Here is a 27937-nt window from a genome sequence, read left to right as displayed (position 1 = left end):
TTCCTGGGAGGCCGGCGCTCTGACGTGGACCCCGGGGCCGCGAGCGCGGCGGGGGGGTCGGCAGCCCGGGGGCTTCTTAAACCCCCTGCCCGGGCCCGGCCCGCACTTCCCGAGCACTGCTCCGCCCCGGGAGCGAGAGAGAGAGCCCCAGCCGGACAGCGCAGCCGCTCAGCCCAGGAGGCCCGCGAGCCCCGCCAGCCAGGGAGAAGTTAACCGAGAGCGCGGTGTCCCGCCCGCCCGCCAGCACCCGCAGCCCGACCCCAGGCCGCACGCCCCCGGCCCCCCGCCGCGCCAGCCAGCATGATGAACAACGGCAGCTACTCGGACGCCTCCGGCCTCGGCCTGGCCGACGAGGCGGACGAGATGCCGTCCACCGAGAAGGACCTAGCGGAGGACGCGCCGTGGAAGAAGATCCAGCAGAACACCTTCACGCGATGGTGCAACGAGCACCTGAAGTGTGTGGGCAAGCGCCTGACCGACCTGCAGCGCGACCTCAGCGACGGGCTGCGCCTCATCGCGCTGCTCGAAGTGCTCAGCCAGAAGCGCATGTACCGCAAGTTCCACCCGCGCCCCAACTTCCGCCAGATGAAGCTGGAGAACGTGTCTGTGGCCCTGGAGTTCCTGGAGCGCGAACACATCAAGCTCGTGTCCATCGGTCAGTGCTGGCGACAGGGCTCGGTCCCAGTGGGGGGTTGGGACAGGGTCCACAGGTGCGGGTACCGAGAGCCGGCCGAGAGAGCGCGCTCGCCCTGGCACCAGGGGACCCCGGCCTGGTTTCCCCCTCACCAGCACAGGCTGCAGCCGCGACACCCCTCTTGGGACAGCGGGCACCCCTGGGAGGTCCAGCCCTTCCCAAGTTTTCCGAACCTCTCAGCGTCAGCCGCCCTAAGCGCACTCCTACCAACCTGCTCAGGGTCCCCTTCTCATTCCATCGGGCAGCCCTCGCGCGTGCTTGTGAGGACAGGGCTGGTGCCCATTGTTAATTCCCGGGGGCGTCTCCCGCCACCCCCATGAAAGCAAATGGCTTCCCATCCCCTTCGCCGCTGGGCAAAAGCAAACAGAAGACAGGTCCCAGCCACCGCCGGTGCTCAGGGCCCCGAGGCCAGCCGGGGAAGCTAGTGGCCTGGAGCTCCGGCCGTTTGCAGGCATGTGCTCCCCATCTGGGATCAGGCCGGCCTGGGGCGAACAGAGCCCAGCCTCAGAAACCTAAAAAGGCATGAGCGACCGGCCTGGAGTTTTAACTCCTGATTGTCCTGGTCGCTTCAGCCGCCTGGGAGGGGGACTCCTGACTGTCCGTGATCTGTTCCAACCCACCCCCTGGCCTGGGATTGGCTGCAGCTAAGGGTCAAGTTGCCCTGGAGGGAGGGGAACGCGGGAGAGGAAGTCACTGAGTGTAACCAGATTTGGAAGGTGTGTCAGTTCTGCGTGGGGGTGGGGAGACACGCTAGTCCTGGGAGTCCAGAAGCCCAGGGTGGGCTTTGGGTGGCAAGAGACCGTCCCCACCTTGCAGCCCTGCCCCGCTGTGACTAACGTTTCCAGTTTGCACCCTAGGGGAACTCTTAGAGCCCTACTGGAATATTAGACCCCCTGGGAGGATGCACCCGAGGCCCTAGAAGGGGACCGTACATGGTGCCAGGTGTTGTCCACCGCGAAAGGATGTCCCCAGAGACTTCACTACTAAACTAGATGTCTGTCCACTCACTCGTCTCCCTTAGGGCAGCCTCCAGGCCTCCTGAATTAGCAGCTGAGATCAGTCAGGGGCCCTTTGCCCTGCCCAGGCTTTTCCCCGGGGCCTTACCTCTTCTAGCCCCAGGACTACCCCCCCCCAACACACACCCCACCCTCCTGCTCGGGCCTGGAAATAGCCCTGTCTCCGTGACACAGCAGATGTCTCTGAGCTTTCCAGAAGGACAAGCCCGAGGACAAGGGGTGGGGGAGGGGGCCCTGGTGTGTGTGGTGGAGCTAGGAATCAGGAGAGTGTCGGATGGGTGTGGAGGCGGGGGCTCGCCCCGCACCTCCCTTCAAGGGGGGACATGAGAGGCAGCACTGACTGCCCCAGGTGGGGTCTCCAGGGAAAAGCCTGCAGCCTCTGTAAGACATTATAGGAAATGGCTCAGCCTGCCTTCCCTGCTGGCTGCGGGGGCGGTGGGCCCCTCTCCAGGCCTCATCCTTCCCCTACGCACCTCTCCCCTCCCCCCATGGCGGTGCCTGGCTCCAGCCCGCTTGGCTCTGCTGCGGAGGGGCCAACCCAGAGTAGAGGGGGGAAGAAACCAGCGTTGGTTTGGGGGCGGGAGAGAAGCTCCCGGGTTCCCGCTGAGAGGAAGGGGAATTGTGCCCTGTTTGGGCCAAGTGGCTCACCCTGTGCCGATGAGATTAGCCGTCAGCAATTCAGCGGCTGGGCTGGGCTGGGGCGAAGGGGCACGGACGCCAGCCAGCGATCCCGGGGCGATGGAAGGGGGTGCCGCAAAGGGGGTCATCCTGCTTACTCTGGCTCCCCATCCTGTCTAGAAGTGGGAAGGGGTCCTGTCCCAGGACTGAATGAACATCTGGGCACCTGAGGGTGGGGTTCTCAGAGATTCCCTACTTCTTACTAGAAGGAAAGTCGGGCACTGGAAAGGTTGCTGACAGGGAAGTTCACCTGGAAGAAGGGTTCTAAGCCTGGCTCGGCGTGGTGAAGGGCTGCTTGCCCTTTTTACCCCCAGCATGGGGCACAACCCCCGCCACCCTCTCGCCCCTCCAAACAAAGAGGCCTATGAGGCAGCCCTGTCCCGCAGCTGTTCTCCAGTTGCTATTCCTTCTCTTAGAGCCAATAGCTGAGGGAGGGGCTGGAGGGGACACCAGCTGTCTCAGCCCCTCCCTTGGCCAGGCCTGTCTCCTCCCCTCTATTCTAGGAGAGGGGTGGGGGTCACAGGCTGGCTGGCTAGCTCCTCCCACCCCTGGGAGTTATCCCCAGATAGGCAGAGTCTTGGTGGGATGTTGGGGAGGGGGGGAAGAAGCCTGGGTTGAACTGAGCTCCACCACCCTCTCCCCTGCCCGGCCTCCTAAGGGGTTGGAAAGAGAGGAAGGTCATCGCTCCCAGGGTGGATGGAACCCTGGGCCTGCTACCCCGCCCTCTCCTGCCCAAGCTGGGGACCACTTGCTGTCTGGCCTAGGGCCAGATGCTAGGGAGAAACCTCTCTTACCAGCAAACATGAATGACACCCTCTCCAGCTCCACCCCCTCCCAACGCTGCAGCTTCAAGGTCTCCCTCCCAGGGGTCTGGTTCCAGTTTGCAAATAAGCCTTCTGGGTCTGGGAGCCAGGCTGGCTGTGAACGGCGGGGGGGGGGGTTCCGAGTGTCCGGACTGTGTGAAAGTGTTGTGAGCCTGTGTTTGAGAGCACTGGGAGGCGGCGTGTCATGGAATCTGAGCGCTGCCAAACCATTGTGCTGCAGTGGAGCAGGGGAAGGGGCGGAAAGGGGCGGGCTGCAGAGCTCCTGGGGAAGGAAGAATGAATCAGTGACCGTGGGGCATGGGGGGCATAGATTCCTCTGCCTGGGGGCAGGTGGGGGTGGAGTGGAGGTTGGCAGAGGCTCCCCAAGATCTGAGGAAAGGAGAACCGGAGATGACGTGTAAGGGGAGCCTCCAGTCTCCCCTCTTGTCTTTCAGGAACATCAGTAAACAAACTGACAGCTTTCAGACCTCCATTTCCCTATACAAATAAGCTGGGTGCCAAAACATATGGCCTACCAGTTGGGGTCCAAAGTCTCCGAGAGTTGAGGCCACATGAGTGACATCCCCCTGCCTCCCCTGAAATGCCATAACCCCTCAGCGTTGGGCAACATGACTTGCAAGTTTTAGCTAAGCATGCACTGTACCCCTTCTCTCCTCCCAGACCCTGTTTATTTCAGAAGCCCTTTTAGCTTTGGGGCATGAATGTAGGTAGGATCTATCTGGTCCTGTTCAACTTTAATTAGTCACCCACTTTTACTGAGACCCTGAAAGCTGGAGTTCCACTGCAGAAACAAAATCCCGGGAGGTGGCTAGGTTGGTGAAGAACACGCAATGCAAATCTGAAGACCTGAGCTCAGATTCCCAGCACCCGTGTAAAAAGCGGGTACACATGTAATCCCAATAGTAGGAGGCCCAGAGAGGAGAATCCTTGGGGATGCCTGACCAAATTGATAAAGTCCAGGTTCAGGGAGAGGTCCTGTCCAAAAAGTGAGGTGGGGAATAATTGAAGACAACTGACATCGACTTCTGGTATACACACACCACACACACACACACACACACACTCATACACACATATACACACTCATAAATACACATTCACATATATACATAGACATGCATATACACACACATACCACACACTCACTTATATGCACACAATACACACATATATACACATACACATACTCATGTACATACACACATTCACATATACACACATATATATACTCATATATACACATACATACACACTCACACATATATACACACTCAACACATATTATACACACACTCAATATATACACATACATACACACATGTATACGCACTGAACACATACATACACAATTCAATATATACACACACATACTCATACACATATATCACACATACTCGATACACATAGACACGCACACAAACACACATGATAAAATTCAATGTCTCAGTGAAGGAAGCTAGAACAAAAAGAAAAAGGAGAAAAACATCCCAATTGATCCCATTTATATAAAACTAGAAAATGCAAACTATCTGGAAAACAGACAGAAGTTGGGAGCATGACAGGAAGGAAGGAGGACCACAGAGAGGTACAGATGAGAAAATTTGAGGAGTGATGCTTATATTTACTTTTTATTTTATGCCAATGGTTTTGTGGGTATGCCTTATTGTCAAAGCTTATCCGATTGTATTCTCTAATGTGCACAGCTTGTGTGTCAGTCAGTTAAAGAAGAGGCCTAGGGATATGGCTTAGTTGGTATAGTCCTCAACTGATACACATGAGACCCTGAGTTGATATAGACCTAAGCCTGTAATGTCAGGACTCAGGAGAAAAGGCTGGAGGGTCCAAACTACATAAGACCCTGACTCTAAACAAAACCAGCGTCTGCCCCCAAGAGGCCTGCATTTCAGTAGGGCACCTGTTAGATGGGAGGGAGACGCCAGCGCTGAGGATGGCCTTGGGGGCGGAGGAAGTGGTACCAGGGAGGAAAGCAGCCTGTTTACGAAGAGGAAACCAGAAAGGGCTTGGATCTGGCCAGGTCCACAGGAGTGAGTGAAAGAGAAGTTGGCCGGGAAGACAGGTCCCAGAGGGAGGGGACTCTAGCCCTATCGCCCCAACACTGCTCCGGGGGCCGTGCGGGTGATGGAGGGTCCCACCACAAGGTGTCCTTCTGAGCTGCCTCGATCCCTTTGCTCTGCAGACAGCAAGGCCATCGTGGATGGGAACCTGAAGCTGATCCTGGGCCTGATCTGGACCCTGATCCTTCACTACTCCATTTCCATGCCCATGTGGGAGGATGAGGAGGACGAGGACGCCCGCAAACAAACACCCAAGCAGCGTCTGCTTGGCTGGATCCAGAACAAGGTGCCCCAGCTGCCCATCACCAACTTTAATAGAGACTGGCAGGACGGCAAGGCTCTGGGCGCCCTGGTGGACAACTGTGCCCCTGGTGAGTGGTCAGTGGGCACACCACAGACCCGTTAGTCCAGTGGGGGGTGGGCGACAGCCTGGGCATGCTTGTCATGATGTCCACCCGTGGGGGCGTGGGGGACAGTCTGGGCATGCTATGGCCCTCTGTGCTTGTCATGATGTCCACTCAGAGTCCAAGGAATCAGGAGCACCTGTGGAACTTACTCCTCTTCCAGCCAGAAACTACTGCTGGAGTCAGACTGTTCCTGGTTGCTGGGCTAGGTTTAATAGGAGAAAGAAAACAGTTCTAACCCATCATTTTATAGGCAAGCCTAACAGTCCAGAGAGGGCTAGTGATTTGTCCAAGAAGTCACTCCAGAAGTGGCCTCAGAGCCCAGGGCCTATTCTGTCACATGGATACCGTTCCTTTACCCCAGCAGGAAGAAAGGAAATAGGTGGGACTTACAGCAAGGATCCCGAGTTAGATACAGAAAATACTCTTTGTATGACCCTTCGGATGGCTTTGAGAGAGGGGTGAGGCCCAGGATGGTGTCATTGTGTTGTCCAATGGCAGGTGACCCTGGCCTGCCCTTCTGGACCCGCCTGGTTAGGCCCAAGCAGATCAGAGCCCTTAGAGGACCGAGGCACACAGGCCAGAGCCCCACCCAACGACCAGCTCCTTCCTGTCATGTACCCCGTGGGGTAGTTGGCTTCAGCCCCTTGGGGGAATCCTCCCCCGCCCTGGGGTCAGCTGGGGAGCAGGGGTGGGAGGCGGGGGCATGCAGCCTGGGAAGCATTCCCAGCTGCTGAGCCATTGCCCAAAGCTGGTGTGGCTGCCAGCAGTGAGCTCAGCTGTTCCAGCCAGTCACGGATCCCAGCTGCTAGCGGCCCCTTCCCCACCAGTGCTATCAAGCCCTCCGTCTTTGTCTTGGACCAAGCTGCCCCCCTGACCCTACAACCAGCCCTTCACAGGGTGATCTGGGACTCCATCAGCATTCTACCTGCTGGGAGGCTGGGCTCCTGATGTCCAAACTGAGGAATCTGTCTTCCAGTAGCTGCTTTAATGCCTCAGTTTCCCCAAAGGCAGTTAAGAAGGGAGAGAGTTATCCTTATCCCTAAGGCTAGTGTGAAGACTTCGGGAACTGTGAGAAGATACAGCTTGGGAGTTGTGGGGGACAGGGCTCTCACCTCCTGTCCCCCCCTCAGGCAGCTGGCACCAAGTCCAGGGGTCCTTTGTTGGGGTTTGGTGCTCAAGGTCTCTTGCTGGGCCTTGGACTCGGCAGGAGGCTGCCTGGCAGGGCTGGTGCCAGGCTACATCATCCGAGGAGAGAAAGGACGCATTGTTGGTGCCGGCAAGGACTGCTATGCCTTGACATGGTGACGGGCTGAAACATGAGGGGATAACGGAACCTGGCTGGGAAGGATGCGAAGCTGTGGGCTCTGGGATTATTGGCCGAGCGAGCACTCTGTGACAGCGCTGTGGTCCACTCCATTATGTTCTTGCACCGTCTCTCTAGGTCTGTGCCCTGACTGGGAAGCCTGGGACCCCAACCAGCCTGTGCAGAATGCCAGAGAGGCCATGCAGCAGGCAGATGACTGGCTCGGGGTGCCCCAGGTACACTGGCAGATGGGTAGGGTGGGGCGTAGGGTGGGAGGGGTCACGGAGAAGGGAAGGGCTGTAAGGACCCCTGGCCAGGGAGCAGCTGGGGAACTGGGAGAGCGCTGTGCAACCACCATTTCCTCTATGGCAGGTGATTGCCCCTGAAGAGATCGTGGACCCCAACGTGGACGAGCACTCTGTGATGACCTACCTGTCCCAGTTTCCTAAGGCCAAGCTCAAACCTGGCGCCCCTGTTCGCTCTAAGCAGCTGAACCCCAAGAAAGCCATTGCCTACGGGCCTGGTATGTGTCACGCGCTTCCTAACAGCCTTCCCGAGGCGTCCGGGCAGGAGTGGGATCCAGGCATCCGGGCAGGTGTGGGATCTTGGAGTGACCTGGGCTCTGCTCTGCCTGCAGGCATCGAACCCCAGGGTAACACTGTGCTGCAGCCAGCCCACTTCACCGTGCAGACAGTGGATGCTGGCGTGGGCGAGGTGCTGGTCTACATCGAGGACCCCGAGGGGCACACGGAGGAGGTATAGCGGAGTGTGGGGAATGACGGGATGGGAACCAGGGCTGCTTGGGACGGAGGAGTCCGGGCATTGGTTACAACTGTGTGACTTTCGATCGTTTTCCTTCCCGATAGGCCAAAGTGGTTCCCAACAATGACAAGGACCGCACGTATGCCGTCTCCTATGTGCCCAAGGTTGCTGGGCTACACAAGGTACCTCCCCGGGGGCCTCCTGCCCTCCTGCCCTCCTGCTGTTGCCCTCAGCCCACACCCCGCTGCCGTCGACTACCTCTCACCCGAAGTGTTCCTCTCCACTCCCTCAGAACTGGTGTCCCCTAAGCTAACCTTTGACCTCCCTCACCCCAGGTGACTGTGCTCTTTGCCGGCCAGAACATCGAGCGTAGTCCATTTGAGGTGAACGTGGGCATGGCTCTCGGGGATGCCAACAAAGTATCAGCCCGTGGCCCCGGCCTGGAACCTGTGGGTAACGTGGCCAACAAACCCACCTACTTTGACATCTATACTGCAGGTAAGGAAGGGCTAGCCGTGGTGGGTTGAGGCAGCCTCTCGCAGAGCGTGGGTGTGAGGCTGAAATGACCGAGACCGAGGCCTTAGGTGGTGGTGGGGTAGTTTCAGGACGAGGGAGCCCGGTCTGATGTGTGTGTCCAGGGTGGGCACTGACCGCCTGGCCTGTCCTTTGCAGGGGCTGGCACTGGTGATGTTGCTGTGGTGATCGTGGACCCACAGGGCCGGCGGGATACGGTAGAGGTGGCCCTGGAGGACACGGGTGACAACACGTTCCGCTGCACGTACAGACCTGTGATGGAGGGGCCACACACAGTGCACGTGGCCTTTGCTGACGCCCCCATCACCCGGAGCCCTTTCCCTGTTCATGTGGCGGAAGGTAAGGGTGCCTCACCTCACCAAAGCCATCGCAGAAAGCTTGCCACCAGACTTGGGTCCCGAGGGCCGATGGGAAACGCGGCACTCCATCCGCAGGGGTGGAGGTGGGGGGTGGAGGTGGGGGGTGGAGGTGGGGGTGGACAGCTGCTGGGCTCGAGACAGACAGGTGCGGCTAGGAGGGGCTCTGAGGGATTTCTCGTCACTCCACCTCAAGGAAGCTGGTTTGGGTAAGAGGAGGGCCAGGGACCACATGGAAAGAGACTGGAACATGGGCCGCACAGAGGAGGGAGAGGAGGACGGCCCGCACTGACAGAGCACGCATGGCGTGCTCTCACCCGTGTGCGAGGCCCTCAGTTGGTGAACCTACCCCCGCCTGCTTCTTTCCCTGTACTCAGCGCCCCCACTGCGGCCCACCCCCTCTGTGCCCACCAAGAGAGGGGCGCCACGTTAGTACGCGGCAGTGGAGGTGTGGCAGGCGTGGTCCTAGCTGACCGGCCTCACCTGTGCTCGCGGCAGGCCCACATGTGTGGATTGCTCCCATCCTGTGGCATTCGGTGCAAGGCTGCAGTTCCATGCCATTGCCTGTGTTCTCTGGCAGGCCTAGATTGTGTGGCTGTCAGTTTTGTGGGGCCTCATGAGCTCCGTGTTGTAGCCGGCTGCTTTCCATGCATTGCCTATGAGCTAATGTCACATGGAAACGCTCTTGTTCCTTGGTGGTGCTGGATGTTCTGTGGCATGCCACAGTTTGTGAGGCAGCTATGGCGGTCCTGGGAAGGCGTGGGGCTCCAGGTGGAAGGCCTTAGGTGTGGGTGAAGGGCCTTCCTTGTCTCTCAGTCTACTCAGTGCAGACTCTGCTGTGTCTTTGTCTGAGGTGACTCTGAGAAAAGTCCCCTACTTGAGCCCGCACCAGATCTCTGCCCAGCGCCCGGCATTGCTCCCAGAAGCCCCAGTTCTGCGGCGGATGGACGCAGAAGGCATGGGGCAGGCTTGCATGAAGCCATGTCCAGTTCCTGGGAGGGGTCAGGAGATTCATGCACAGCGAGGCAGTCAGTGGCAGGAGACTGGGCTTTCTCGGGGCCCTCCATCACCCAATCCTTCTGTTTCTTTCTCCCCCAGCCTGTAACCCCAATGCCTGCCGCGCCTCTGGGCGAGGCCTGCAGCCCAAAGGTGTGCGTGTGAAAGAGGTGGCTGACTTCAAGGTGTTCACCAAGGGTGCTGGCAGCGGGGAACTCAAGGTTACCGTCAAGGGCCCAAGTGAGTGCCGCAGCCCGGGCATGGGGGACTGGACAGGGGTTCTGACCACCAGTGGCAGCCAGCACACAGTCCCCTCCCGAGACTCCAGAGACATAGTGACCAGAGGCACTGTGGGTGTCCTCGGCTGGTTTCCCAGTCTGAGAACCGGAGCTACTTTCCCCCACCGTGGGTGCTACACAGGGCTGGTGTGCTCAGGGGTGACACGTGATCCCAATAGCATTTTCATCTCTGCCCACTAATAGCACCTCCCTTAGATAGGCCCAAGTCCCAAGGACTCCTGGAGGGGATGAAAAACCCCAGACTTTTGACCTGTACTCCCTGACCCTTCCTCCTCAGAGGGCACAGAGGAGCCCGTGAAAGTTCGGGAGGCTGGGGACGGCGTGTTCGAGTGCGAGTACTACCCTGTGGTCCCTGGGAAGTATGTGGTGACCATCACATGGGGTGGCTATGCCATCCCCCGCAGGTAAGCGCACCGTCGCCTCCCTGTCTGGGTCTTCCTGTCTGTGTCACTGGCCGCATGGAGAGGAAGTAGCCCCCGGCAGGATTGAAGGAAGGAGAGAGGTGGGCCCTCTCGATGTCATGCCTTTCCTTTCCCCAGTCCCTTTGAGGTCCAGGTGAGCCCAGAGGCCGGAGCCCAGAAAGTGCGGGCGTGGGGTCCTGGTTTGGAGACCGGCCAGGTGGGCAAGTCGGCTGACTTCGTGGTGGAAGCCATTGGCACGGAAGTGGGCACGCTGGGTGAGTGACTGGTGGCAGAGGAGGCGTCAGAACATAAAGGACTCACGCTGAGGGGTTGGGGAAGGGGGAAGATGCTGGAGGTGTTGGGATAAGTGTGGGCGGGGAGAGAGAGGCAGCTTGGGTGGAGGCAGAAGGAGGCGGGGCCTGTCTGAGAGGCCCCGACCCTCTCCCTCTCCCCAGGCTTCTCCATTGAGGGGCCCTCACAAGCCAAGATAGAGTGTGACGACAAGGGCGACGGCTCCTGTGATGTGCGGTACTGGCCCACTGAGCCTGGGGAGTACGCCGTGCACGTCATCTGCGATGACGAGGACATCCGAGACTCGCCCTTCATCGCCCACATTCAGCCAGCCCCACCGGACTGCTTCCCAGACAAGGTGGGGTCCTGGCTCCCACGCTCCGCCTGCGCTGGGCCTGGGTGCACTGGTCCTCCTCCTCCTGTCCCCAACCCAGCCCGTCTCTCTTGGCCTGTGCAGGTGAAAGCCTTTGGACCTGGCCTGGAGCCCACTGGCTGCATCGTGGACAAGCCGGCCGAGTTCACTATTGATGCCCGCGCCGCCGGCAAGGGAGACCTGAAGCTCTATGCCCAGGTGGGACATTCAGTGTCTCTAGTGTGCCCCACTGCCGCAGACAGGGGTCTCCAGAAGGGAGGCTGCAACGTCACAGAAAGGCAGGATTGAGTCTCCTGTAGCCACAGTCTATGGAAAATTAAAACCATATTTTCTTACTGATAATAATCTTAGAAGCAAACTCATTTTGAATCAATGATTTACAGTAGAAAGACAGTTTCACCAAATATGACATTAGCTTCAAGTCAGTTTCATAAACTAGTGTCCACTGACCCCTAAAAGTCTTGAGGCTCCAAGGAGACAGCTGTTAATCAATTTTAGGAACATTGACTTAGCCCATCCTCTCCCTGACTAGCACATATGCTAAACATAAGCTAGGAAGCAGGCTACATAGGTGGCCTCATGCCAAGTCTTTTGGCTCCTGGATTAGGTACAGGCCACCAAAACATGTGGCCTGATATCAGAGGCTGGGCCTGGGAGTGGGTGTGTAAATACTGAATAGAAAAGGTGCAGAGAATGACTGATCCAGCAGAGGGCGCAGCGAGAGTCCCTGTGGCTGCTTCTGCCCTTCTGAATATTGCCCGGCTGGTGCCCACAGGATGCAGATGGCTGCCCCATCGATGTCAAGGTGATCCCCAATGGTGACGGTACCTTCCGCTGCTCCTACGTACCCACCAAGCCCATTAAGCATACCATCATCGTCTCCTGGGGTGGTGTCAACGTGCCCAAGAGCCCTTTCAGGGTATGTCTACCAACCCTGCCCCTTGCGCACGCTCTACCAGGAGTCCTAGAGGAGTTGGGCCCCCATGCGGCAGATACTGGCTGTCGTGGACCCTCTGCACATTTTCCTGCCTCAAGCCCCCAGTAAAGAGGCTGAGACGGGTCCAGCTGAGGCTGGGGTGGAGATCTGCTGGGGAAAGGTTAGCCTTGAGCAAGGCCTACTCCCTGAGCATGGAACTCCTCCCCTGCCCACAGGTGAGTGTGGGAGAGGGCAGCCACCCTGAGCGGGTAAAGGTATATGGCCCCGGAGTGGAGAAGACAGGCCTGAAGGCCAATGAGCCCACCTACTTCACAGTGGACTGCAGCGAAGCTGGACAAGGTACGCGGCTCTGTGGGGGCATGATCCAGGTGGGCGGGGCTCCGACCCACCGGAGCCGGGGGAGACTCCAATGGGAGAAGCTCTTCAGTCTCCCTCACGGACCCCGCCCTCCCTCCTCTCAGGCGACGTAAGCATTGGCATCAAGTGTGCACCTGGTGTGGTGGGGCCCGTGGAAGCTGACATCGACTTTGACATCATCAAGAATGACAATGACACCTTCACTGTCAAATATACACCCCCAGGGGCTGGCCACTACACCATCATGGTGCTGTTCGCCAACCAGGTACAACTGTTGGGAGCCGTGGGCTTGCATGTGAAAGGTGTGGGAAGGCGGCTGGAGTGAGTTGTTCCCCAGGGCACAAGGCACCGTCACACAGAGGCAGGCTGTGGCGTCCTCTTTGTGTGTGTGCACCGTGCCTCAGACAACACAGGAGGTGCCTTTAGAGGTTGCCTTTACCCTCCCCGGGTCCTTGAGTGTCCTGACCAGCATCTAGCTCACTACCGTCCCCTGGGAAACCTGATCGAGACTTCTCCACATCCAGGAGATCCCTGCCAGTCCCTTCCACATCAAGGTGGACCCATCCCATGACGCTAGCAAGGTCAAGGCTGAGGGCCCCGGGCTGAGCCGCACAGGTAGATGTCTGGGCAAGGATGGGGCGCGCGTGAGTTGGGGTTGTGCTGGATTGGTTTCCAGGCCCTCACTACCGTCTCTTTGGGGGGGCTTCCAGGTGTGGAAGTTGGAAAGCCAACTCACTTCACCGTGCTAACCAAAGGAGCCGGCAAGGCCAAGCTGGGTGTGCACTTCGCCGGGGCAGCCAAGGGCGAGGCCGTGCGGGACTTTGAAATTATTGACAACCATGATTACTCATACACAGTCAAGTACACCGCTGTCCAGCAGGTGTGTCCCATTCCCTCACGCCGTCCCCATGCTGCGGATGGGACCCGAGTGGAACCTTCTCAGCTTCAGCCCATCCCGGGTCCTTGGCCATTCCTTGCCTCCTGTCTGCTCTTGCTCTAGATAAATGGCCTGCAGAGTCCAAGGAACTGTTAGTAGGTTGTCTCTAAGCCGCTCCATTCTGACTTTCTCTTGTACCCAATAGGGCAACATGGCAGTCACAGTGACCTACGGTGGGGACCCTGTCCCCAAAAGCCCCTTTGTGGTTAATGTAGCACCCCCATTGGACCTCAGCAAAGTCAAAGTTCAAGGACTTAACAGCAGTAAGTAAAAGCCAGCCTGGGACTGCGGGGTGTTGGGTGAGAGGTGGGGTCTCCGCTAATGGCGTCCTTTGCCCTCCGTGCAGAGGTGGCTGTCGGGCAGGAACAGGCGTTCTCCGTGAATACAAGAGGGGCTGGCGGTCAGGGTCAACTAGATGTGCGGATGACCTCACCCTCCCGACGACCTATCCCCTGCAAACTGGAGCCTGGGGGCGGAGCAGAAGCCCAGGCCGTACGCTACATGCCCCCTGAAGAGGGACCTTACAAAGTGGACATCACCTATGACGGTCACCCAGTGCCTGGCAGCCCCTTTGCCGTGGAAGGTGTCCTGCCCCCTGACCCCTCCAAGGTAAACATACAGGGGCTGGTGGGATCCAGGAGCTGGGGACCGTTAGGAAAGATAGGTGTGTTGCAGGCAGAGACCAGAAGAATGCATGCGCCTAGAGTAGGCACAACCAGAGCCAGGACCATCCTTTACGTAGGACCGGTCTTAGAGACAGCGTGTGTGTTCAGAGCCTGGTCCTGGAATCAGACGGGGTCCACAGAACTGACCCGCTGTTACTTCATCTCTGACTCCGTGTCCTCTCCTGGAGTTGGCTGCTACGGCTCCAGGTGCTTGCTTAGGTCGCAGCTCCGCAGTCTGGGAGCTTAGGAGAAGCCAAGTTCAGGGGACTGATGCGTGTGTTCATCTTCCTAGGTCTGCGCTTATGGCCCTGGTCTCAAGGGTGGACTTGTAGGTACCCCGGCACCATTCTCCATTGATACCAAAGGGGCTGGCACGGGAGGCCTGGGGCTGACCGTTGAGGGCCCCTGCGAAGCCAAGATCGAGTGCCAAGACAATGGGGATGGGTCCTGTGCGGTCAGCTATCTGCCCACAGAGCCAGGCGAGTACACCATCAACATCCTGTTTGCTGAAGCCCACATCCCTGGCTCGCCCTTCAAGGCCACCATCCAGCCTGTGTTCGACCCAAGCAAGGTGAGGGCCAGTGGGCCAGGCCTGGAGCGTGGCAAGGCCGGAGAGGCTGCCACCTTCACTGTGGACTGCTCGGAAGCAGGTGAGGCTGAGCTCACCATTGAGATCCTGTCAGACGCCGGCGTCAAAGCCGAGGTGCTGATCCACAACAACGCGGATGGCACCTACCACATCACCTACAGCCCCGCCTTCCCCGGCACCTACACCATCACCATCAAGTATGGCGGCCACCCCATACCCAAGTTCCCCACCCGTGTCCACGTGCAGCCTGCAGTTGATACCAGTGGCATCAAGGTCTCCGGGCCGGGTGTGGAGCCACATGGTAAGAGAGGAGCGGACCACGGTGTCGAGTCACGGGGCTAGGTCAGGAAGGAGGGAGGAGAGCTGCGGGGTGAGCGGATGGAGGTTTCAGGGGCTCCCAGAAACGGCGCAAGGGGGCCAGCGGGGCATGCAGATTAGTCTGTGCCCTTGCGACACGAAGGCATCGGCCCCTGGGCACTTTTCTGGTAAGATCTTCCAACTGGTTAGTTCGAGGCCTCTCAGACCCAACAAAGCTGAGAACAAGCTGTGTCTTAGGAGGCGCCAAGAACCGGGGGAGAGTTATAGCACGAGTGGGCTGCTCACAAGGGAGCCAGACCCACCTAGGAACGAGCTGAGCAGAGGCGAGGAAGACAGGGTCCCCAGCTTGGCAGGGCACTAACCAGGGCACGCGGAGCGAAGGCGTGAGGAGAGGCCTGAGACTCACGGGTGCAGAGGCGGCTAGGCGCTACTTGACAGAACAGCTGTGGAGTGAGGGGTGAGGAAGGGGCTGCGTGAAGGCTGAGCCTGGCTCCCTGGATCTAGGTGTCCTTCGGGAGGTGACGACTGAGTTTACTGTGGACGCGAGGTCTCTGACAGCCACGGGTGGCAACCACGTGACCGCTGGCGTACTCAACCCCTCGGGCGCCAAGACAGACACCTATGTGACGGACAATGGGGACGGCACCTACCGAGTGCAGTACACTGCCTATGAAGAGGGTAAGGAGTCTGTAGGAGAGGGAAGGGTCACAGTGTGCTCCAGAGGGCGGGGATGAGGGCTCTGCTCGCTCTCTTTGACTGACTGACTGTGACCGGCTTCCAGGCGTGCATCTGGTGGAGGTGCTCTATGACGAAGTCGCCGTGCCCAAGAGCCCCTTCCGAGTGGGTGTGACTGAGGGCTGCGATCCCACCCGAGTCCGAGCCTTTGGGCCAGGCCTGGAGGGTGGCTTGGTCAACAAGGCCAACCGCTTCACCGTGGAAACCAGGTATCCCTCTCCCTGCCTGACCTTGACCCAAAGTCATGTCCATCTTGGCCTCTGCTGTCCGCCCGTCCCATTTATTTGCGCCGTCATCCACTTCCTATCTCAGAGGTGACCAGGGGTCAGTCTCCCTGCATCCCCACAGCCCATGCAGTCCATCCTCCAGCCCTGGCCTCCCTACTCCTCCCTGTCCACCGCCCCTCCCATCCCTTTCGCTGGCTCTAGAACAGCTGACAGGAGTGTTCCCTGACAGGGGTGCCGGCACGGGAGGCCTTGGCCTAGCCATTGAGGGCCCCTCAGAAGCGAAGATGTCCTGCAAGGACAACAAGGATGGCAGCTGCACAGTGGAGTACGTCCCCTTCACCCCTGGAGACTACGACGTCAACATCACCTTTGGGGGACAGCCCATCCCAGGTGGGCGAGGAGGGCAGGAGGGCAGGCTCACAAGAAGACTAGGGGGAAGGGCGGCTGTGGAGACAGGGGGGACAGCAGCGGGGTAGGAGGCGTTGTGGGTGTGGTAGCCCTTCAGTTCATTCCCGAGGCCCTGGCCGGCAGCACCAGACCTGGTCACGCAGGTCACAGGTCCACTCTCTGCATTTGCTGTCCTGTAGCCAGACACTTGCTTGGGTGTGCCAAGTCTTCCATTATTGCAGGAACCGGGTCTGTGCAAACAAGACTGTTTTCTTCTTATTGGATTTTGCATAGCCTCTTCCTATTCAACCACAGTGTCAGAAACATAAGTCGGTTTTTTTTGTTGTTGTTATTGTTGGTTTTTTATTTTTTTATTTTTTTTGGTTTTTCGAGGCAGGGTTTCTCTGTGCCTTTGGAGGCTGTCCTGGAACTGGAACTAGCTATTGTAGATCAGGCTGGTCTCAAACTCACAGAGATCCACCTGCCTGTGCCTCCCGAGTGTTGGGATTAGAGGCGTGTGGCTTTTTTTTTTCCCATAAGTGGTTTTTTTAAGATTTATTTATTTATTATGAATACAACAGCCTGCCTCCATGTATGTCTGCATGCCAGAAGAGTACACGAGATCTCATTATGGATGGCTGTGAGCCACCGTGTGGTTGCTGGGAATTGAACTCAGGACCTCTGGAAGAGCAGTCAATGCTCTTAACCTCTGAGCCACCTCTCCAGCCCCCCATAAGTGGTTTTTAAAATATTCAATTTTAACATTTTAACAGCTTAGGAGGGTTTTCTTCCTGGACTGAGCCCAAGTAAGTGAGGCCTGCCTAGCCTCATTCTGTAGTCAATTTTGCCTACTCTTGTTTTTTGTTTCTCAGCAAGTTCCAAACTGGCTCCATGTTGGTCCCTATGAACCTCTCCGTAGCAGGGAGGTTGCCTCCTCCTTGGAGTCTCAGCACAGGGAGACAGACTTTTCCAGGCAGTGTGGGTAGAGGCTAATCACCGTCTCCTCCCAGGGAGCCCATTCCGAGTTCCTGTGAAGGATGTGGTGGACCCCGGGAAGGTGAAGTGCTCAGGCCCAGGGCTGGGGACGGGCGTCAGGGCGCGAGTACCTCAGACCTTCACAGTGGACTGCAGTCAAGCCGGCCGGGCCCCTCTGCAGGTGGCCGTGCTGGGCCCCACAGGTATGGAACAGAATGCCTGGGCTAAGCAACGAAGTGGAGTGAGGTTCCGGGAAGCCCTGTTGACGCCCCACCCCCGCCTTTGTCCAGGTGTGGCTGAGCCTGTGGAGGTGCGTGACAATGGCGACGGCACCCACACTGTCCACTACACACCTGCCACTGATGGGCCCTACACAGTCGCTGTCAAGTATGCTGACCAGGAGGTGCCTCGCAGGTGAGGACCAGCCTTGGGCAAGCCATGCTGAGCTCTGGAGAGCTTTGTCTGGGGTCACACCTTCAGGGCTAGGACTTGGGCAGTGTCCCCCTTGTTTGTCTGAACCTCCTTCTTGGGCCTGCCCTATATTGCTACACTCCAGGATTCTTTGACCTGAAGATTATCTCACCCCAGGAGCTTTGATGCCAAGTCAAACTCTAGGAAAAGAGCCACAGAAAGTCTAGGGACTTACCTCTTTAAACAAATAACAGCATCTTCCTTTGGAGAAAAGAGTGCTCAGACTGTGATACATGGGTCCTTCAGAGACCTTCTCTAAGACTCACGATGTCACCTGATCCTGGGAACCAGCCCCTCCACGCTCCCCTGCAGTCATTCCTCCTGCCCATATGTGGGAAGGCTCCCAGTCCCGAGCTCCAACCCCCTGCTGACTGTCTACTCCTTGCTTTTCAAGCCCTTTCAAGATCAAAGTGCTTCCAGCCCATGATGCCAGCAAGGTGCGGGCCAGCGGACCTGGCCTCAATGCTTCTGGCATCCCTGCCAGCCTACCGGTGGAGTTCACCATCGATGCTCGGGATGCGGGGGAGGGGCTGCTCACTGTCCAGATCCTGGTGAGTCCAGGCACAGCCCCTTCCCAGTTGGACTCTGTGGGCAAAGGCAGACTTGACCTCTTCTTCTCCCCTAGGATCCGGAGGGTAAACCCAAGAAGGCCAACATCAGAGACAATGGGGACGGCACATATACTGTGTCCTACCTGCCAGATATGAGTGGTCGATACACCATCACCATCAAGTACGGCGGCGATGAGATCCCTTACTCACCCTTCCGCATTCACGCCCTGCCTACAGGGGATGCCAGCAAGTGCCTTGTCACAGGTGAGCACCAACTCTGCATCCCTTATTACCAACCAGCCTCCCTACAGTGCAGTTAGATCCCCAGCCCAGTCCCTTGGGAACGCTGGAAAAGAGCCTGTCCCCATTGCCCTAGCCCGGCTCCCCCTCCCGCCCCATCACCCCACCAGCTCATCTTGAACCTTTATGACCTAACTTTCTTGTCTACTTCCAGTGTCCATTGGAGGCCACGGATTGGGTGAGTAACCTTGTTTTTCTTCCTTTGCTAGGGGCTGGAGGCTGTGGGAGCCGCTGGAGAAGAGAGGGCTAGGCACGGCCTCCACAGCCCCTGATCTGGCTTTTTCACTGTGGCAGGCGCCTGCCTGGGTCCCCGAATCCAGATCGGAGAGGAGACTGTGATCACAGTGGATGCCAAGGCAGCAGGCAAGGGCAAGGTGACCTGCACGGTGTCCACGCCAGACGGGGCAGAGCTCGACGTGGACGTGGTTGAGAACCATGATGGTACCTTCGATATCTACTACACGGCGCCTGAACCGGGCAAATACGTCATCACCATCCGCTTCGGGGGTGAACACATCCCCAACAGCCCCTTCCATGTGCTGGTGAGTTCATGGCCGTGGTGGGTCTGGAGGACAGGGGTGGGGAGCGCAGAGTGTGCCTCCTAGTAGCTGCAAGGGATCCTAGAAGCTGTCCTCCAGGAAGCAGAGAGCTTGTTCCCATGCTCGATGAATGGATCCTGGAGCCAGAGTACTCTTCGCAGCCGGCCCAAGTGTAAGGAGGTGGCAGGGCGGTGTCACCCCTCTCAGGAGGAGCTCACTGTTCCTCTCTGACGCTTCTCTGTCCCTGGCTCCTCTGTTTCCACAGAGGTGGCCCTGCAGGACAAGGATGGAACACCTGAGCTGCCCCCCTGTCCTCCCCCCCCGACTTCGGTCCTGGGTCATTCTGAGCCAACTCTGGGCTCCGGGTCCCACCCACCACATACCCTGCGCCTTGCTTCCCAGGCGTGTGACCCCCTGCCTCGCGTGGAGGAGCCTACAGAAGTGCTGCAGCGGCACCAGCCCTATGTCCCTCTTCGGCCTGGCACCTGCCCCACACACTGGGTACTGGAGCTTCCCGTGGCAGGCCTCACCGCCCTCCTGGCCCCCACTTCCCTCCTTCCTTCCTTCCTTCTACTCCTCTGCAGCGTTGGCTGGGCCTCTTGGGGAACAGGCAGGCATTAGGACGGGCAGAGGGAGTCCAAAGCTGGGCGTGGCACCCATCTCTTGCAGCTGGCACTCCTTCTGTCGCTCGGGTCTCCTCGTTAACCTTCTTGTTCTTTCCTCGTTCTCTCGGACTTCAGTCACGAGGCAGGCCACGCTCCCAAGCCTTCCCCGCCAATGCTCTTTCTTCTCGCCTGCTGCAGGCCACAGAGGAGCCCGTGGTGCCCGTGGAGCCGTTGGAGTCCATGCTGAGGCCCTTTAACCTGGTCATCCCCTTCACGGTGCAGAAAGGGGAGCTCACAGGTACTGGGTCCTGCACACATGGGGCTGGCTCTGAGGGGAACTGAGGGTGCTTGTTGGCCTTTCATCTAAGATCAAGTGTATCACGTGTAGGGATGAGCACTGGCGCCCAGGGCGAGAAGACCAATTAGTCTGGGTCCCACAGTTGGGTAGACTAGAAGTCAGGTTCAAGCCCTCTGTCTCCTAGTTCAGGATCATCCTTCTGTTCCCGAAGACATTGCTTCCCAGTGTCTGACCTCTGGTGGAAGCAGGGTCCCACAAGAACAGACCAGGGTCCCACATGTGTGTCTGCCCTTCAGGGGAGGTGCGGATGCCTTCTGGTAAGACAGCACGTCCCAACATCACCGACAACAAAGACGGTACCATCACAGTGAGGTATGCACCGACAGAGAAAGGCCTGCACCAGATGGGAATCAAGTATGATGGCAACCATATCCCTGGTGAGTTGGGGGCAGGGTGAGGCCATGGCAAGAGAAACCGACGCCATGTGGGTCCTGCCTTTCTCCTTTAAATAAGTATTTAAGAGACTACTGGGGAGGAGGGGTGCATCTTGAGATAAATGTAAGGGTGCTGCTCTCCATAACCAGCAAGAAACATCCCACCACCCCATGCCCAGGCACAGAGGGAGGTTCTGTGGCTTCTAAGAGTCAAGTCCGTATGGCAGAGACACAGGGCTCAGCAGCCAAGGCTGTTGAAGACGCTGGCGGCCAGTGTGGGTACAGGAAGCCCCTGCCCTTACACTGACCCAGCTCTGTCTGTCACTGCCCAGGGAGTCCTCTACAGTTCTACGTGGATGCCATCAACAGCCGCCATGTCAGTGCCTATGGGCCAGGTCTGAGCCACGGCATGGTCAACAAGCCTGCCACCTTTACGATTGTCACCAAGGATGCTGGGGAAGGTGAGGAAAGCTGGCAGAGGAGGTGAGGGGACTGGCCGGGTTCAGGCGCAAGGACAGACCCGCTGATCTCGGCCCCTTTTCGTCTACAGGGGGTCTGTCACTGGCTGTGGAGGGTCCATCTAAGGCAGAGATCACCTGCAAGGACAACAAGGATGGCACATGCACTGTGTCCTACCTACCCACAGCACCCGGAGACTACAGCATCATTGTACGCTTTGACGACAAGCACATTCCGGGGAGCCCCTTCACGGCCAAGATCACAGGTGAGCTGCATGTTCGGGTGGAGTGAACCTGCCGTGCACACGCTCAAGGCAGCTCACTCTTGGACAGACTGCTGGGGAGGAGGGGTGCATCTTGAGATAAATGTAAGGATGCTGTTCTCCATAACCGGCAAGAAACATCCCACCATCCCATGCTTTAAAAGACATGATCACCAGCCTAGTCTACACAGTGAGCTCCAGGACAGCCAAAACTACATAAAAAGACCCTGACTCAAAAAACAAAAACAAAACAAGCCGGGCGCTGGTGGCGCACACCTTTGATCCCAGCACTCGGGAGGCGGAGGCAGGTGGATCTCTGTGAGTTTGAGGCCAGCCTGGTCTACAGGGCGAGTTCCAGGACAGCCAGGATTGTTACACAGAGAAACCCTGTCTTGAAAGAAGAAATCATTTCAAATTAAATCAATTAAAGTTCCTCTTGAAAAGGTGGGGTATTGACACTCCTTTGGCATCTCGAGAAAGCCCAGAGACAACTTAGCAGTGTGGCAGAGCCGGACAGAGAGTCTAGTCCCGTGTCTTGTTCCATGTGACTCAGGATTAAATATGAAAAGGCTCAAGGAGGGGCTTAGCCCTTCCTGGATCGAGACAGGCACGAGAACAGGGATGTTGGGTCCCTCTGAGGTTGTTAGGGTGAATGCAGACCATGGATGCTGGAGTCTGTCTGGAGCTAACAGCCTGACCCACCCCAACTCCTTCCTAGGTGACGACTCAATGAGAACATCCCAACTTAATGTGGGCACCTCCACGGATGTGTCACTGAAGATCACTGAGAGTGACCTCAGCCAGCTGACAGCCAGCATCCGTGCCCCTTCAGGCAACGAGGAGCCATGCCTGCTAAAGCGCCTGCCCAACAGACACATTGGTGAGCACGGCGATTCATGGGGGTGCTTGAATGGGGGAGGCCTCAGGGATGCTCTGCTGAATGTCCCCTCTCCGCAGGGATCTCCTTTACCCCCAAGGAGGTCGGTGAGCATGTGGTGAGCGTCCGCAAGAGTGGCAAGCATGTCACCAACAGCCCCTTCAAGATTTTGGTGGGGCCTTCAGAGATCGGCGATGCCAGCAAAGTTCGCGTCTGGGGCAAGGGTCTTTCTGAGGGGCACACCTTCCAGGTGGCGGAGTTCATCGTGGACACTCGCAATGCAGGTGCTTCTCGCCCCAGAGTCCCCCCATGCAGTCGTACCCCACGGGTTCTCGTCCCTCTTTCCTGCCCCTCTGACACAGTCTCCTCCCCCGACCTTCTTGGGCCTGTCGGGGTTGAGCCTGGAGCCCTCTGGGGGAAAGTGACTGTTCCCAGTCAACTCTGTCACAGTCAAGAGAATGTTCAGCTATCCCTCCCCGAAATCTGAGAGTATGGAATTTTCCAGAACTCCTCTACATTGGGCCGTGATGACAAACCCCGGCTTGCTTCTCCACCTCTCCTGGCCATTCTCCCTAGTGGCCACTGGGCAGAGTCTACAGTGTGGGTCGGAAGAGCAATGCGGGCGTAGGTGCCACAGGCTCAGGGGAGACGTTCTCCTGGCTTTCCTTCCCTCAGGATACGGAGGCCTGGGGCTGAGCATCGAAGGCCCTAGCAAGGTGGACATTAACTGTGAGGATATGGAAGATGGCACGTGCAAAGTTACCTACTGCCCAACCGAGCCCGGGACCTACATCATCAACATCAAGTTTGCTGACAAACACGTGCCTGGTGAGGCTCTGGGCTGGGGCTTGGGGGGACAAACCTGGTGACCCACGGGCAGGTGACCCATGAACCTCATTCTCCTTTGCTCCCTTGCAGGAAGCCCCTTCACCGTGAAGGTGACTGGCGAGGGACGCATGAAGGAAAGCATCACCAGGCGCCGACAGGCCCCTTCCATCGCCACCATTGGCAGCACCTGCGACCTCAACCTCAAGATCCCAGGTAGGCTCTGCAAAGAGAGGGGGGAGCCGGGGAGGGGCGGGGCGGCCGTGGGGTGCACTTGTAGCCTGGGGCCTCTGTCCTGCTTCCCCTCTCCTCACCTCCTGCCTCCTGGCTGTCTACAGGAAACTGGTTTCAGATGGTGTCCGCCCAGGAGCGCCTGACCCGCACCTTCACGCGCAGCAGCCACACGTACACCCGCACAGAGCGGACAGAGATCAGCAAGACTCGGGGTGGGGAAACCAAGCGGGAAGTCCGGGTGGAAGAGTCCACCCAGGTTGGCGGAGACCCCTTCCCTGCTGTTTTCGGTGACTTCCTGGGCCGGGAACGCCTAGGCTCCTTCGGCAGCATCACCAGGCAGCAGGAAGGTGAGCAGAGAACACTGGGAACTGGGGTCCTCACGGGGAGACTGGGGCCTCCCGTTTTGTGAGGCAGAATGGCCCCATCCCTGCCCCCTTAGCCCAGTTGGCCAGGACAGGTCTGAGCGGAGAAGGGAGTTCACTGAGGAGGGAGGGGACCATGGAAACCGGATACGGCCTCTTGTTCGCCTGACATCACTCCAATCCTTCAGGTGAGGCCAGCTCTCAGGACATGACAGCCCAGGTGACCAGCCCATCTGGCAAGATGGAAGCTGCAGAGATCGTTGAGGGCGAGGACAGCGCCTACAGTGTACGCTTTGTGCCCCAAGAGATGGGTCCTCACACAGTCGCGGTCAAGTACCGCGGCCAGCACGTGCCTGGAAGCCCTTTTCAGTTCACTGTGGGCCCACTGGGTGAAGGCGGGGCCCACAAGGTGCGGGCTGGAGGCACAGGCCTGGAGCGAGGTGTGGCTGGTGTGCCAGGTAAGGGGAGACCCCCCCACGGGGGCGGGGGAGCCGGGGCTCCGGTTCTCAGGGGCAACAGTTCTCAACACCCGCCGTCCTTACCCTTTGCCCCAATGCAGCTGAGTTCAGCATCTGGACCCGAGAAGCTGGCGCTGGGGGCCTGTCTATTGCTGTGGAAGGTCCCAGCAAGGCAGAGATTGCATTTGAAGACCGCAAAGATGGTTCCTGTGGCGTCTCCTATGTGGTCCAGGAGCCAGGTAGATGTTCCCAGTCGGGTGGAGAGTGGGCTGCTCCAGCTGCCCTTATGTATCCTGGGTTTCTACTTGCTGACCAGACCAAAGATGCCTGGAGCTGTGGGACTTCCCCCCATCAGTCTCTACCCCCCTTCCTCCCCAATCCCTTCACCCACTGAGCTGAGCCCTAATCCGATGAGTTTGCCCTGGGGCGAGACTGGGCTGGGCGTGGTGTGCCCCTTCTGCCCGTATCCTGGGAAATGTGCTGACTGGTCTCCTTCCCCAGGTGACTATGAAGTCTCTATCAAGTTCAACGATGAGCACATCCCCGACAGCCCCTTTGTGGTACCTGTGGCTTCCCTCTCCGACGATGCTCGCCGCCTCACAGTCACCAGCCTCCAGGTGTGTGCCGGGGGAGGGGGGAACCCGAGAGATAGGCAGGGTCTAGAAGGGCAGGCCCATATGGCCAGCCACTTAGCAGTGACCTTGACAGGTGAGCTGTATACAGCACGGGTCAGGGCCCTTGGGGGAGCATGTCGGCATCCTAGTGAACGCTTCTACTGTGGCTCTATACCTTGCTTGTGCTTTCTACAAGCCTGTGCTTCCTGAGAGCTGATGTTTCTTGTCACCGCAGTTGCTCTACTTTCTTCAGAATGTTTGCAACTGACTTCATGAGAATAAGTACATAAAATCAAACCAGGCATAAGCTAGTTTGCAAAGGACTCCTAAGCAGGCACATGTAGCCACAGGGTCTGGGCCGCACCTCTCCTGGCTGCTGGGACCAGATGTCCTCTTTCTTGGTGCGACATCTAGAAAGGTCTCCTTTCCTTCTGCCATGTGGGAATGTGTAGTATGCAGGCTCTCAGCAAGCCACACTGGCAAATGGGCACACCGTCGTCACAGAGCCATTGTGTAAGGACAAGGAGAGGAGGGCCTTGTCCCACATCCTTTTAGCTACCCCACAGTGCAGTCTTATCAATAGTGAACCCCTCCACTCTACCCCAGGCTTCCACCCCCCTGCCCCGAGCCCTGCTTGCATTCTCTCCATTCTCCCCCTTGGTCACCCCCTTCAAAAAGTGTTCTTGGGGTAGTCTATACTCAGCCTGCCATGTCTAAACTCTTACGTGCCTGCAGCTCGCACAACCCTTTCAAACCCTGCTAACAGACCTGCATTGCTCACTCAGTGTCTGGGCTCTGCTTCATCAGCCGGGACAGGGATCCATCACTCCCTGTGGTACCCAGCGTGGTGCCTGCCTCACTGCAGGAGGATGTGTTGGAGGGCAGGTCAGCCTTTGCCTTCTCAGCCCTTCCCTGCAATCTGGGCTGGCAGGCTGGGGCCAGGCTGGAGAGGTGGGCGCATTGGGCTGGCCGTAGAGCGAGAACAGCGTTGAACTGCAGAGGAGACCGCCAGAAGCTTCCCAGGACTCTGAATATGCTTGCTCTGTGGCCTCTGCAGGAGACGGGGCTCAAGGTGAACCAGCCGGCATCTTTCGCGGTGCAGCTTAATGGGGCACGTGGCGTGATCGATGCTAGGGTGCACACACCCTCGGGAGCCGTGGAGGAATGCTATGTCTCCGAGATAGACAGCGGTGAGCTGCCCTGCCATCTCCTGCGGGGCTGAGGTCTCTGGGGAAGGAGTGGAGAAAGATGGACGCCCACTCACCACCTTGTGTCTCACAGATAAGCATACCATCCGCTTCATCCCCCATGAGAATGGCGTCCACTCAATCGATGTCAAGTTCAATGGTGCCCACATTCCTGGAAGCCCCTTCAAGATTCGAGTTGGAGAGCAGAGCCAAGCTGGGGACCCGGGCTTGGTGTCAGCCTATGGGCCTGGGCTTGAGGGAGGCACTACTGGTGAGTGTGCAGAGCTAGAGGGGGAACGGGGTAGATTTGGGGGCGCTGTCAGTCTTGATAGGTCAGGGGCTCGTCGGTACCAACTTGCAGTGCTACCCAGGGAACCCAGGGCCCCGCTCTGGGCTGCGTTCTTTGCCTTCAACCTCGATCCCTCTGCCCGCCAGGTGTGTCTTCAGAGTTCATTGTCAACACCCAGAATGCAGGCTCAGGGGCCTTGTCTGTCACCATTGACGGCCCTTCTAAGGTGCAGCTGGACTGCCGGGAGTGTCCTGAGGGCCATGTCGTCACTTACACTCCCATGGCCCCCGGTAACTACCTCATTGCCATCAAGTATGGTGGCCCTCAGCACATCGTGGGCAGCCCCTTCAAAGCAAAGGTCACAGGTGAGTATCCTGGGTGGAGAAGTTCATACAGCCCAGCCCAGCCTGGGTGGTCCAGTAACCCTTCACATTTGATTGTGGTCTGCCCTCAGTTGTGGTCAAGTAACCATGAAGGAGGTAGGCCTGATGAGGCAGCATTCCAGTCTGTAGAGTTGTGTGTAATTATCTTTTAAATGCAACTCTCTCTCTTTTCAATGCTGGGGTTAAACCCAGAGCCATGTGCATATCAGGCAAGCACTGGGCTTCTAAGCTAGAGCTCTGCTTTGTTCTGTAGGGTGAGGGGTGGAGCCAGAGGTGGCTCAGGCCCAGGGATAAGCAGGGATTGGTGCACTGGGAATTGCTTGTTTGGAGTAGGTTAGATTCTTCAAAAGCTACAGCTGAGGACAGGAGGGGGCCTGGTGCATTCTGCATCACCCAAGGCCTGTCCCAGAAGGTTGTCAGTGTCCTAGGAAAGGACGGGAAGTCCTTCTGACTGGGCCCTTGGCCACCTCCTCCGCCCTTCAGGTCCCAGGTTGTCTGGAGGCCACAGCCTTCATGAAACATCCACAGTTCTGGTGGAGACTGTGACCAAGTCCTCCTCGAGCCGCGGCGCCAGCTACAGCTCTATCCCCAAGTTCTCCTCGGATGCCAGCAAAGTGGTGACAAGGGGGCCTGGTCTGTCCCAGGCCTTTGTGGGTCAGAAGAACTCATTCACCGTGGACTGCAGCAAAGCAGGCATGTCCCAGCCAAGACAGGGGCAGAGGGGAGGGAGGAGCAGGAAGCTGTCCAGGGAGCGGGGGTGGGCTGCTTGTGGCCCTGGTGTGAGTCACTCCTCCCTGCCTCCCTCTCCAGGCACCAACATGATGATGGTGGGTGTGCACGGGCCCAAGACGCCCTGTGAAGAGGTGTACGTGAAGCACATGGGGAACCGGGTATACAACGTCACCTACACTGTCAAGGAAAAAGGAGACTACATCCTCATTGTCAAATGGGGTGACGAGAGTGTCCCTGGGAGCCCCTTCAAGGTCAATGTGCCCTGAATCCCGGAAGTGCCTCCCCCAGCCCTGGCCCCCACTTCCTGCCAAACTCACACCCACGCGAACGTGCCACACCCGTATGCACACTCACAGACCCAGACACTAAAACACCTGCCTCAGGTGTGAAGTGAGGGGCACCACACCCCACCCCACTGTGCACTTGAGGGGTGGAGGGCCTCTCTCCTGTCTGGGATCAGTGTCCCTCACACGTGGCCCGAGGGCAGACAAGTCAGGGGCGGAGACTGTGATATATGGGGTTGGGCAGGGGTTGGGGGTCTGGGGAAGCCCCGAGGATCATAGTGGGGCAGTGGGCAAGCACTGAGGTGGGGTATCTGCGTGTGGGAGAAGTCACCCTCACCAACTGCTGTGCCTGAGGACTCTATTGACACCTCTGGTGGCCACAACCCTAAAGTGAGGGATTTGGAAAGGAACCACCAGAAGGAAAGCACCAGAACAAGCCGCACATGGCATGTGGACTGGCCCCAAGTGACATGCTCTGCCCAAGCCAGGCTTCCTGGGGGACTGATTTCTCTTATTTTTTTTTATGGTTGCACAGCTCTTCCCTATTGAGGGGGGTCTTTTTTACACATTGTGGGGCCCAGCTTCCTGGGAGACTTTTGCACATGTGGAAAACACCAAATAAAGTGTAGCTGTTGCA

At 58.1% G+C, this 27937-nt stretch overlaps 1 protein-coding gene across 4 annotated transcripts; it reads left to right on the top strand.

The window, feature by feature from the left end:
- Positions 1-15: 15 nt before the first annotated feature.
- On the top strand, positions 16-27937 carry Flnc (filamin C). Of its 4 annotated transcripts, XM_040728567.1 has the most exons (48): positions 16-655; positions 5410-5658; positions 7136-7233; positions 7370-7520; positions 7635-7753; positions 7864-7941; positions 8095-8257; positions 8432-8632; positions 9748-9885; positions 10222-10348; positions 10484-10620; positions 10801-10994; positions 11094-11207; positions 11785-11928; positions 12162-12285; positions 12408-12568; positions 12828-12918; positions 13014-13183; positions 13386-13503; positions 13587-13849; positions 14198-14795; positions 15317-15490; positions 15594-15756; positions 16004-16164; positions 17172-17339; positions 17427-17550; positions 18002-18158; positions 18233-18422; positions 18613-18636; positions 18753-19000; positions 19400-19498; positions 19801-19900; positions 20197-20337; positions 20667-20795; positions 20885-21058; positions 21774-21935; positions 22013-22216; positions 22608-22760; positions 22851-22973; positions 23096-23338; positions 23542-23811; positions 23913-24050; positions 24313-24428; positions 25483-25615; positions 25707-25883; positions 26048-26266; positions 26768-26977; positions 27095-27937. In XM_040728567.1, exons 1-48 carry the CDS (start codon positions 301-303, stop codon positions 27280-27282), a joined length of 8181 nt encoding a protein of 2726 aa, XP_040584501.1. In that variant the 5' UTR covers positions 16-300; the 3' UTR covers positions 27283-27937. The 4 variants fall into 4 exon arrangements, with proteins under 4 accessions (XP_040584501.1, XP_040584503.1, XP_040584500.1 ...); XM_040728569.1 differs by lacking the exon at positions 19400-19498; XM_040728566.1 differs by having other exon boundaries at positions 17172-17550.

The sequence above is a fragment of the Mesocricetus auratus genome, unplaced genomic scaffold (assembly GCF_017639785.1).
Source record: "Mesocricetus auratus isolate SY011 unplaced genomic scaffold, BCM_Maur_2.0 Super-Scaffold_100019, whole genome shotgun sequence".
Taxonomy (NCBI): Eukaryota; Metazoa; Chordata; class Mammalia; order Rodentia; family Cricetidae; genus Mesocricetus; species Mesocricetus auratus.
The sequence above is the reverse complement of the archived record's forward strand: the minus strand, read 5'-3'. Positions and strand labels throughout refer to the sequence as shown.